This window comes from Trachypithecus francoisi, unplaced genomic scaffold (assembly GCF_009764315.1).
Source record: "Trachypithecus francoisi isolate TF-2019V2 unplaced genomic scaffold, Tfra_2.0 Lachesis_group14, whole genome shotgun sequence".
In the NCBI taxonomy this organism is placed as follows: Eukaryota; Metazoa; Chordata; class Mammalia; order Primates; family Cercopithecidae; genus Trachypithecus; species Trachypithecus francoisi.
The window spans coordinates 24,387,326-24,400,044 of record NW_022681459.1 but is presented as its reverse complement, the minus strand read 5'-3'; the positions used below and the strand labels follow the sequence as shown (position 1 = coordinate 24,400,044).

Here is a 12,719-nt window from a genome sequence, read left to right as displayed (position 1 = left end):
TCTCTGGCCAGTTTTCCGATATCACTTATTGAATATTCCCTCTCTTCCCTATGGATTTTAAATGCTACCTTTATCAAATATTAGCTTCCTATACTATCTGGATCTATTTCTGGACTTTCTGTTCCATTGATCTTTCAGCCTGAACATGTGTCCTGTACCACACTTGGTAAATTATAGTAGCATCGTAATACCTCACAGTGCTAGCTTCTCCGATTTTCTTCTTTTCGGATTTATCATTGCATATAAACTTCAGAATCAGCTTGTCTAGTGTATCCCTCCCACTCCCACCATCTTCCCCTCAGAAAGAAAAACAATTGTGGTGGTATTTTCTTTAAGATGAGGTTGCCTTTATAAACCTACTTCTGGGAAAGCAGACTTTTTAAGGGTGTTAAATCTTTCCTACTCAAAGTCCGGCATGGTTTGCCATTTCTTCAGATTTTCTTTTGTGGCTTTCAGGCATGTTTTAAGTTTTGTCATCTGGGAGTTTTAGACATTTCCTGTTAAATTGACTTATAATATTTTAACTTTTTGTTCCTTTTGAAAATAAGGCCATTTCTTCTGTTGTATCTTCTCACTAGTTTTTGGTTTATATGTGATACTTATTGGTTTCTCTATGTTAATTTTGTACCCAGCTGCCATCTTTTCTGAAATTCTCTTCATATTGATAGTAGTTTTTCAGTGGATTCCCTTGGGTTTCTTTAGGTATACACTCATGTGCAAATAGTGATCATTTTACCTTCTCCCTTTGAATTACTTCTTTCTTTCTCTAGTTTTATTGTATTAACTAGTACTTGCAGAACGTTAATCGAAGGATAGTGAACATCCTTCTTTTATTCCTGACTTAAATGGATGATATCTTGTTTTCTCATTAAGTTTGATGCTGGCTTTTGGGTAAGGTAGATATATTTGGTCGTTTTAAGGAAGTATCCTTCTATTATTTTACTAAGAATTTTATGAGGAATGCATAAATTTTATCAAATGCCTTTTCAGCATCTATGGAGATGACTATATATAATTTTTCTCTTAATAGCTATTAATATGAATTGTACTACTAGTTTTCTCTTTATTAAACTATGCTTATATTACTTGACTAAATTCTACTTGGTTATGTATAGTGTTGCTTTAAGTTGCTACTGGATTGCATTTGCTAATATTTTATTTAGGACCTTTGCACTGGTATTTACAAATGAGAATAGTCTAGTTTTCTCTCATCTCCTGTCTTTCTCTCTCACTGTCTCTCTGAGTGTGTAGATTTTTGTCTTATTTTGCTGTCATTGTTATGTTTGCTTTTTTTTTTTTTAAAGTTCCTTGCTTTCTAATAGTTTTATATTGGAATTTTCTGTTCTTTACACAGGGAAATTCAGGGAATAATCTCCTGTGAAGCTGTCAGGTTTGGGGACCTTATTTAGAACTTTATTTTTTCTATGATGATTGATTTGCTTGGATTTCATGTCTCCCTTGGAGTGATTTTGGATAAATTATATTTTCCCAGAAAAATAATTCACTTAGCTTTTCAAATTTACTTACATATAGTTGAATAAGTTGAATATTATCTTTTAATTACCTCCATTTTTCTAGTAGTTGCTTGTTAATTCTTACTTTGGATATTTGTGTTTTTCTTTTTGATTAGATTATTTAATAATTTGCATTTCTTCCCCCTGCCCTGAAGAAAGACCTGTTGGACTTATTAAGGGATCAGTTTGGCCAGTTTTTAAAAGTATATCATGGACATTGAAGAGAACATATGCTCTGTTTTCAGGGTGTAGAGATCTGTGTATGGAAGTTCATTATACCCTGTTGATATGTAACATAGGTCTTCTGTATCCTCGTTTCTTTCTGTCTACTCTATTGGTCATGATCTGTAAATTAACATCTCCCACAACGAATTTCTTTTACTCAGTTTCTCCTTAAATCTATTCCCTATAGTTTTTGCTTTACAAATGTTGACACTTTTTGATCCAATAATAATATAATAATACCACATGTCTTTTTCTTGTTTTAGAGACAGGATCTCGCTATGCTGCCCAGGTTGGTCTTGAACTCCTGGGCTCAAACAATCCTCCTGCCTCGGCCTCCCAAAGTGCTAGAATTGCAAGCATGAGCCACCACACCCCGCCTCACAAGTCTTCATTGCAAGTGCTCCTTTAGAATTGTAAAGTACCCTTTGTCTTGTTTAATCCTTCATTCTCTGAATTCAGCATCGTCTGATATTAAGATGACAATCCATGCCTTCTTTCTTTGCCTTTGCTTATCCTTTCTTTTTTATCCTTTCCAAATCCACCCTCCACCCCTGCCATTTTAGGTGCTTCTCTGTCATACAACATAAAATTGAGTTTTGCCTTGTAATATAATATTAATGTCTGTTTTTGAATAGGCATTAATTTGGCTCATTTGTTAATGTGGCATATGTTTGGCATTAGTTCTGTCATTCCTGCTTGGTTGGGGGGAATGTGTTTTTAAGTAGCTTTTGAAACATCTTTCTCTCTACAGTCTGTCTTGTTTGCTTTATGTTTGTATGATTTTCTGTTGTTCTAACTGTTACCCTTGCAACTTCTTATTGTACCTGAATCTTCACATTTTAGACATTATTTATTAATTTCCTACTGTGAACAATGGTAAATTAGCATATTTCCTCTTTCCTTTCCCTTTCTTCCCTCTACTACCTGATCTTAGTCACTTACAGTATTCGTTGTTGTTTACTTCTGTTAAGTTTATTTGTATGACATTATTTGGTTTATTAATTTTAAATCAGCACTGTCCAGTAGAGCTCTCTGTGATGATGTGAATGTACTTATCTGCTCTGTCCCTTATGATGGCCACTGGCCATAAGTGTGGCTATTAAACACTTGAAATGGAAGGACCTGAATTTTAACTATTAATGTAAGTTTAAGTTTCCATAGTCACATATGGCTCACAGCTACCATACTGAAAAGTGTAGACCAGGTGTGACTGACTCACACCTGTAATCCCAGCACTTTGGAAGGCCATGGCAGGATTGCTTGAGCCCAAGAGTTCAAGACTAGCCTGGGCAACATGGCAAAACCCCATCTCTACAAAAAATACAAAAATTAGCTGGGTGTGGTGGTGTGTGCCTGTAGTCCCAGCCATTCAGGAGGCTGAGGCAGGAGAATCAGTGGAGCCTGGGAGGTGGAGGTTGCAGTGAGCTATGATCACACTACTGCACTCCAGCCTGGTCGACAATAAGACCCTGTCTTTAAAAAAAAAAAAAAAAAGTATGGAAGTATGGTTTGAATAATACATTTTAAAATCCCAACTGTCAAAGATGGGGAAGCCATGTACATTTTACTACTTCCTAGATTCTAGTTCTCTTAGTCTCCCAACTAGTGTCAGTTACATTCTACATTGTCAGGACTTATATTTTGCATTCTCTTCTTTCATTATAATCATCACATATCTCAGTCTTCTTCTTAAAATTAAATGGAGTTAATCCTCACAGTTGCTGCTTTTGACATAGTTTTTCTAGCCATCTTGTGGATAGCTATAGTTTACTATTTAGTACGTTCCTCAAGAAGGACTTTTATATAGTATTGCTTGGTATATGTGTTTTTTTAGTTTGGTTGGATTTTTTTATTTTTGCACATTTAAAACTTTCAGTTACATTGGAATGACAGATTAGGTGAGTATAAATTCTAGGGTCACACTTCATTTCCTTGAGCATTGTTGTATCATTCTACTTGCATTTTGATTTCCATTTTGCTATGGAGAAATACGGTTTCTTTTCCTCTTATGAGTGACTTGATCTTTTTTCCTGACTCCTAAAGGATATATTTTTTTAATAAGAACACTTTTGCTACAGAGTATTTTCATTGAGTGCTCCTAATTGCTTTGCCCTTGAGTGTTTTTTTAATTATCACAGTAAATATTTGTTCTGCTTCGTTGTTTCAGTTTTCTTATTTGGAACTTAATTAGGCACAGATGTGTGCTTGTCACCCGTCTCCAATTTTATCTCTGTCTTTGTGGTTCTTTTTGAATTCTTTCTTAAATTTTCATTTAATTTATTTGGATTTTGTCATTTCTGCCCTGCGTATATCCTTAGACCCTTTTAACTTTATTTTCTATGGTGGTTTGATTTTTTCCTTCCCCTTCTGAGTTTTCCTCTATTTTTATCTCCCTCTTTTGCCTCACCATTTCCTCCCTGAGCTCTTACAGCTCTGTTTTGTGTTCATCCTTTATAGAAGCAACTGTCTCTTTGGACTTTAAAAATTCATGGTGAAATGCACATTCACCATTTTCATCTGCTTGATGGTATGGATTTTTCTTCTGGTGAATGATCGTTTATTCATTTAGTAAGTGTTCTTTGAATGCATACTGTTGCCAGTCACTCTGCCCTGGTGGAGTTTATGTTCAGGGGCAGGAGACAGACAATAAATAAAATAGGGAGGCACTTTTGTCGTATTTTGGAAGGTGTGTCACAGAGTGCAGTCAGGGAGGAGGGATAATGAGTGCTAGGGAGGGAGTAGTACAGTTTTAAATGTGGGCTCATGGAACCGAGCCCTGCAGGTATCTGAGAAGAACAAGGAGGTGGAGCAAGGAGCATGGGCAGGTGCCTAAGGCTGGAATGTGCAGGCCTCTGAAAGGAGTGGCAAGGGGGCGAGGGCAGGAGTGAGGGAGCAGAGGGCCCCACATGAGGGCTGTCAGGTAAGGAGAGGGTGGGTCCCACTTTGTAGGCTGCTGTGGCTCTTACTATGTGCGTGAGACAGGGAGCTGCTTAAAAATCTAAGTAGAATAGTGACCTGATCTGGCTTTCGTATTCATCTGCCGCTGGTATTTCTCTCCTTCCTCACTTCCCCTCCTTCCTTTCCCTTCCCACTCTCATGTTTTAATCCATTAGATGTCATGTGCTCCTCTGCTGGTTCCTTTTAACCTCTCCTTGCAGGAGATGAATTTATTCCTGGAACAGGCTGGTTGGAGTGTTCTAATAGCCAGAGGATTCACGTGTGAGATTCTTTCATCTTGACTTTGCGTGAACCCATGCAGTAACCAGCTGCAGGGCGTTTGCACCTTGCAGAGGGGCTCGTTGTCTCCACGGCTGCAGAGACCGACTGCTTCCAGCATGGGGCGGGTTGACAGGATGCCTCTCTGGGTGTGTTCTCAGCTGTTCCCAGGTGTACCCTCACTTTCCAGAAGAAGCACATTTGCAGAGCCAGGGGCCTTGTTTCCGTTTTTCATCACATATCCCCCTGTTCAGTCTTCACTTCTTTTAACAGCTCTTTTCACCTATTTCATGGTATTTAGCTGTCTCCTTGCTTTGCCGAAAATGCTGTTGGTGGTTTTGGTTCTTGTTCTTTGGGTGATTTCCAGGAAGCCAAGAGGGGATCGCTGACTTGATGCCACCATTTTCAAATCCAGAGTCCCAATTATGGTTTTGGCATTTTATTCCAGAAAACAAATAAGAAAAAGAGTTGTATAGTTTGGTAGTGGCCTTTTACATTTAGAGAATACAAGGGCCGGGCGCGGTGGCTCAAGCCTGTAATCCCAGCACTTTGGGAGGCCGAGACGGGCGGATCACGAGGTCAGGAGATCGAGACCATCCTGGCTAACACGGTGAAACCCCTTCTCTACTAAAAATACAAAATCTAGCCGGGCGAGGTGGCGGGCGCCTGTAGTCCCAGCTACTCGGGAGGCTGAGGCAGGAGAATGGTGTGAACCCGGGAGGCGGAGCTTGCAGTGAGCTGAGATCCGGCCACTGCACTCCAGTCCGGGCGACAGAGCGAGACTCCGCCTCAAAAAAAAAAAAAAAAAAAAAAAGAGAATACAAGGTTAGGCTGGGCACGGTGGCTCACACCTGTAATCCCAGCACTTTGGGAGGCTGAGACGGGTGGATCACTTGAGGTCAGGAGTTTGAGACCAGCCTGGCCAACATTGGTGAAACCCTATTAACAATACAAAAAATTAGCGGGGCGTGGTGGTGCACGCCTGTAGTCCCAGCCACTCGGGAGGCTGAGGCAGGAGAATTGCTTGAACCCAGGAGGCAGAGGTTGCAGTGAGCCCAGATGGTGCCACTGCACTCCAGCCTGGATGACAGAGTGAATGAGGAGAAAAAGAGAATACAAAGTTAGAAACTGTGGTTGCTTTTGCCCCCCTTTAAACAAACTTGCCAGTGGTTTCTGCTGTGAGAGCCAGCAGAGCTGAGACGATGGCCGGGAGCCTTTGGAATGCTTGTTCCCAGGGTGGTCTTTGGGCTGAGGCTGAAGATGGGCAGCTTCAGGCCTCTCTCCAGATTTAGCTCCTCCAGGGCAGGGACTTGGCCCCCTCGAAGCAGACTCTGAGTGGTGTGGTTCTTGGCTGCATCGCTTCTGTCCACCTAAAACAAAGAGGCTGAGGCACAAAGTATAATAAAGAGCTGACGTGAGCAAAAGCAAGGACAGCTGCGCAGAAGATACGGACTCAGTGACCTTGGATATGAACTCCATTCACCTGTGTTACAAGTAGGTTGTTAAGGCAAAGAAAGGGGGACAGGGAGGGGGGTGATAAAAGTTGTTTGTCAGGAATTCTCATTGGCTTACAGAAATGACATCGATGGGCGATTGGCTCTCCATTGTTAAGCTCTAGGGTGCGGGCTCTAGTCTCGGATGTGGTGTGATTGAGGTAATTTATAGCTTAGCTGCTGGGGGCAAAAGCAGGTAGTTTCCAGAGATGAGTACAACCCAGAGAAGGGGAGGACGGGACTACCGTCTCATTTCAGTGCCTCTGGGCTGGATAACGTAAAAGTATTCACATTCCTCAAAGGAAAGCTCTTTCCTTTTCTCACCCTGAAGAGGGGTCCGCTCTTCCTAATGCGGGTGGGTCCCAGCGTCTGTGCTGGCTTCTGTGATGAGCACGGACACCACACGGGGCTGCCCCTCTTCCTCCTCCCACTTGACAACATGGCCTTTCCCAGGCCAGGCACCTCCTTGATGATGAGACAAAAGCTACGGCTCTTCTCCCAAAACGGTAGCACCCTGCACACGATTTCAGTGTAACTTTCTGGGTTTATTGCCAGTCTGTGAATGGTCCCTCTTTGTAGTCATGCTCCCAGTTGAAGTCCTCTGCTTGTGATGTTGGACGAGGTATTAGTACTATCTGGAGCCATGAATCTTATATCTTCCTGGTGAAAGTCTAGACAAAAATCTGAGGGAGAAGTTCTTGGTGAGATCTCGGGTTTTCCTTAATGTCTGTTATTTTGGTGTATCCTGTCTTCCTCTGCCAGGATGAATCCGGCATTGTGTAGACAGATCTTGCCTCTCTGTTAAACGGTTTTCTGTTTCTAAATCCCTTGGCTCCTCGGCCTCGGGTGGCTAATTCCCTATCCTTCTTTCATTGGTAGGAGTTGAATAAACCTGTATATTGTAAGAATATCTAATTTATCTACAAACGTTAATTTTGTATTTTCTGTACTATATTGTGTCTCACTGAAAGAATGATGAAAGAATCCTTTGAGTCAAAATATTTACTCTGCTTACTTCCGAGGTATGTCACTACTTTTTTCTTCCTGTGCTGCAGGGATTAAGGAAGAAAACGGCTTTACTGATGTCATAGTTAGAATATACCAATCAGTGAGACCCAGAGATCTGTTCCCGTGAGATTGACGGAAGGTGTTATGATTACATAGGAACGGAAGCATCCTCGAGTGCTACTGTGTTGTTTAATTGATAAAGCTCACAAATTATGTTGTCTCATTTATTTGTGGGACATATTTGTCAAGTAAATTTTTTTTTTTTTTTTTTTTTTTTGAGACGGAGTCTCGCAGTCGCCCAGGCTGGTGTGCAGTGGCCGGATCTCAGCTCACTGCAAGCTCCGCCTCCCGGGTTCACGCCATTCTCCTGCCTCAGCCTCCCGAGTAGCTGGGACTACAGGCGCCCACCAACTCGTCTGGCTAGTTTTCTGTATTTTTTAGTAGAGACGGGGTTTCGCCGTGTTAGCCAGGATGGTCTCGATCTCCTGACCTCGCGATCCACCCGTCTCGGCCTCCCAAAGTGCTGGGATTACAGGCTTGAGCCACCGCGCCCGGCCTGAAATTTCTTTTTCTCTTTTTGAGACAGGGTCTCACTCTGTTACTCAGGCTGGAGTGCAGTGGCTCAGTCATGGCTCACTGTAGCCTTCACCTCCCAGGCCCAAGTGATCGTCCCACTCTCAGTCACCTCAGCACACCACCAGGCCTGGCTCATTTAAAAAATTTTTTTATTTGTAGAGAAGGAGTCCCACTATGCCGCGCAGGCTGGTCTCGAACTCCTGGGCTCAAGTGATCCTCCTGCCTTAGCCTCCCAAAGTGCTGGATTACAGGCATGAACCACCTTACCTGGCCTAAATTTTTAATATTAAATTTCCATTTGAATCTGGGCTATACAAAAAATTAATAGAATTAATGTTAATTAAACTTAGAATTTAAGTTACTTCACAGGAATTTTTGTTTAAGTCTGCTTAGGAATTTTTTAGGAGCAGTAAATTAAACATTAAACATTAACATTGAAACAAACACAGTCATCTCCATTTTAAGCAGAATTCAAAGAGAACTCATTTTATTCTTAAGATTGCTTAAAATGGAGATGATCGTGTTTGTTTTCATTAGACTTCAAGGCTTTGGGTTGGGGAGTGGAACCAAAAACAAAATAGCACGTTTAAGGGACATAGAACATTTCTTGCTTCCAAAATTCAGGTTAAAGAAAGAACTTGGTAAAAATTTTTCACTGGATAACTAGAAGAAATAAAAGATAAGCAGATTTAGGCCAGGCACGGTCGTTCACGCCTGTAATCTCAGCACTCTGGGAGGCTGAGGCGGGCAGATCATGAGGTCAGGAGATCAAGACCACAGTGAAACCCCGTCTCTACTAAAAATACAAAAAATTAGCCGGGCGTGGTGGCGGGCACCTGTAGTCCCAGCTACTCGGGAGGCTGAGGCAGGAGAATGGCGCAAACCCGGGAGGCAGAGCTTGCGGTGAGCCGAGATCGCGCCACTGCACTCCAGCCTGGGCAACAGAGCAAGACTCCGTCTCAAAAAAAAAAAAAAAAAAGATAAGCAGATTTAAACACCAGTAGGACAGATGTTTTTTAATGGTTTGATCTGCAGGCCAATTTTTATTTTTACTGTTGATTTTTGAGATAGGGTCTTGCTCTGTCACCCAGGCTGGAATGCAGTAGCGTAGTCATAGCTCACTGCAGGCTCAACCCCCCAGGCTCAAGCAATTCTCCCACCTCAGCCTCCCCAGTAGCTGGGACCACAGGCGGGTACCACCACACTCAGCTAATTTTTTTTATTATTTGTAGAGATGGAGTCTCGCTATATTACCCAGGCTGGTCTCAAACTCCTGGGCTCAAGCAACCTGTCTACCTTGGCCTCTGAAAGTGCCGGGACTGCAGGCGTGAGCCATCACGCCCAGCCTGAGATGTGTTATTCTGTGTGGATTGTGGATTCAGCCTTTCTGTTCTGGTTGATGCTATTTCATCATCTCAACTTCCTCTTCCACTCAAGCCCCTGTAACAAATTGAGACTGTCCAGTTCTATGGTGACAGGAAGAAACTGCTCTCCAATAGCGAATGTAGTTACTATACGTAATCTATTACTCAGTAATTACCTTCAGATAAACGCACAGACGATCTGCTGTGAAGTCTCTCAACGACGTGTGAACCAAGGGAATCGAGGCACTGATGCCTCCCGGTGTGAGCAGGAACTACAAGGACAGGGCAGTCCTTCCGGAAGGTGGCATGCTGCTGCCTCGTGGATGACACAAATAACCTCCAATCTCGCCCACAGTAGGCATTTCTGGGCAGAAAGGATACCAGGCTAACCATTGTGTTCAGTTACTCATGCATTTGCAGATGTGCTGTCATTTTAGTCAGTGCTACTGAGAAAGAGCCTAATGAACAGGGTTTTATATTCTTGTGTTCCTTTTGAAGGGACGTCATCCATGCCCATGCGTGATATCACTGGGAACTTACCATTTGCCCTGGCCCTTCTCTTTGCACTCTTGAACTCAGACATCTGTTGAGATTCCCCAACCAGAAATGAAGACATGTCTGAAAGGCAGTGATGGGACGAGATTTCTCATCCCCACACTCTGGTGCTCCCCGTCAGGTGTGTCCAGGCTGCCATGTCATTATCAGTGGGCACCTGGCCCCTACCAGGGCCTGGGCCTTCTCCACCCTCGTATCCAGGTGTCTCAGTGAATGTCTGGATCTTTAAACAAATTGATTGTGAAGGAGACTTACTTTTGCTAATAAACAAGGTGAATGAAGGAAGCGTGCTAATTTGATTGGTGGCTATCTTTTCTCTCTCAGGAAGTGCTCTCCGGCGTGGTGGTCATATCGAGTAAGGATTCAGTCCAGCATCAGGGAGTGTCTTTGACCATGGAAGGAACTGTAAACCTCCAGCTCAGTGCCAAAAGTGTGGGTGTGTTTGAAGCTTTTTATAATTCTGTTAAGGTAAGAAAGAATGCTTAGATTGCAAGTTTTTAGTTTAATATTGAAATGTTGGGCTGGGCGCAGTGGCTCAGGGCCAGGTGCAGTGGCTCAGGCCTGTAATCCCAGTAATTTGGGAGGCCAAGGCGGGAGGATTGCTTGAGCCCAGTTTGAGAGTAGTCTGGGCAACATAGCAAGACCCCATCTCTCTAAAAACTTTAAAAATTAGCTGGGTGTGGTTGTGCGTGCCTGTAGTCCCAGCTACTCAGGAGGCTGAGGCGGGAGGATCCCTTGAGCCCAGGAGTTCAAGGCTGCAGTGAGCTATGATCACAGCACTCTACTCCAGCCTCGGCAATGGAGCAACACACCATGTCTCTTAAAAAAGACATGTTTATGGTGGGTTTCACTTGCTGTGTGCCTTTATTGTTATCTGTTGTTATTTTGCAAGGGATGGTGGTAGTTATACTTCTGATATTTACTTAACAACCTGCAAAAATGGAGATACTTTGTTTCTGAGTATATCCTGTTATTGAAAGTCTGCTTATATTCCCATTTGATAAATAGGATTAGGAGAACTATAAATGTATTAATTTCAGCCATTAAAAAGATCACAGCCAGGCATGGTGGCTCATGCCTGTAATCCCAGCACTTTGGAAGGCCAAGGCAGACAGATCACCTGAGGTCAGGAGTTCAAGACCAGCCTGGCTAACATGGTGAAATACCGTTTCTACTAAAAATACAAAAAATTTGCCAGGCATGGTGGCGTGTGCCTGTAATCCTAGCTACTTGGGAGGCTGATGCAGGAGAATCGCTTGAACCCAGGAGGCGGAGGTTGCAGTGAGCTGAGATGGCACCATTGCACTCCAGCTGGGGCAATCGGAGAGAAACTCCATCTCCAAAAAAAAAAAAATCACAGCTCTTCTGAGAAGCTGTGCCTGTGGCTTACGTTACATGCCTTCCAAAATCAAAACTGTTATTTTATTAGCTGTGTCTATGCTACTGTTGATTGGACACTAAGGTAAGATGAAAATAGAGTAAGTAACTGTTCTTTTTGTCATTTAGGGTAGAGTTTTGTGTTCCAGAATGTAAACTCTTTCTCTATTCTTATAGTTTCCTTTTCCTGAAGGACATGTTAACTCTAAATTTTGCGGGGAGAAGAGTGAAGATAGAGAAAGGTGCATTCACAGTGTTCAGATTTAGGGGCTTCCTGTGTTTTCTACAATTTTATTTTAATCCATTAGTACTTAAGAGATTCACTTCCTAAGTCATGGGTCTTCTCAGAGCCACTGATGTTAAACTATAAATGCTTAAAAAGCATGAATACCTGCCTTGAAGACAGGTTCCAAATATTAGTACCCTCCTGCTTCTCCTTGGAGGCCCAGCTGAGGAGGTCTCCCCAAGCGGCTGCAGCAGGAAGGCTCCGAGGAAGCTGGTGGGCTCTCAGGAGCAGAGGCAGTGCTGCCCGGAAGAGCCCGGGACTGGGTGAGGGGGAGCCGTGGGTTCATAGGTCAGCCCTGTTAGCCAGGTAGCCTCACTGTGCTGGGTCTGCTTCTTGATCCTGAAGATCGGGGTTGTTAAAACAGTTAAATGAGATACTTGGGGAGGAGAGAGGGATGTATCAGTTCAGTTCCCATGTGTATCAAGCACCTGTGTGTCTCATGTTGTAAATCAGTCATTATTGTGCCAGAGTCTTAAAAAACAGAGCCAAGTCACTGTTCATCTCCAGACCCAGCACAGAGCTGCCCAAGACAGCAGGATGGTAGCCTCCAGCAGGTCAGGGTGCTGTGTCTTTCAGAAGGTTATTAGTGGACACTGTAATTGGAAAGGACATCTCCAAGGGCATGCTGATGGACTGAACTGATTTTTGTTTACAGCCTATCCAGATTATCAACAGCACCATAGAAATGGTGAAGCCAGGGAAGTTTCCCAGCGGCAAAACAGAAATCCCGTTTGAATTTCCTCTGCACGCGAAGGGTAACAAAGTTCTGTATGAGACGTATCATGGCGTGTTTGTCAACATTCAGGTGAGAGCTTCCTAGTCCCACGCGCCTGACTTCACAAGTTTTCTTCTGAAAAACGGTGTGGCCTTTCTTTCACTCAACATTAGTAGATGGGCCCAAGAATGTAATACTGTGTTTATTGCCGAGACCGCTCATGTGTATTCTACGTTAATTTCTCATTTTTCTCTGATAAATACATTTTATGTATGGCCGTTATTTTTGATGGGAGCCTCAAAGCACTCGTGCTCTAACTTCTTTTTCCTCTGTTTCTTTTGGGCTTTCAGGCCACATTGACATTGTAAGGGATGCTTTTATTGTCTGGTA

At 43.0% G+C, this 12,719-nt stretch overlaps 1 protein-coding gene across 2 annotated transcripts in view; it reads left to right on the top strand.

Moving 5' to 3' along the window:
- The window catches only part of VPS26C (VPS26 endosomal protein sorting factor C), a 46,674-nt gene that overhangs the window by 19,879 nt on the left and 14,076 nt on the right, over positions 1 to 12,719 (top strand). For both annotated transcript variants that reach the window (XM_033232450.1, XM_033232449.1), the window contains exons 2-3: positions 10,276 to 10,419; positions 12,270 to 12,419. In XM_033232450.1, the coding sequence (XP_033088341.1) occupies positions 10,276 to 10,419; positions 12,270 to 12,419 (294 nt within the window). The remainder of the gene's footprint in view (positions 1 to 10,275; positions 10,420 to 12,269; positions 12,420 to 12,719) is intronic.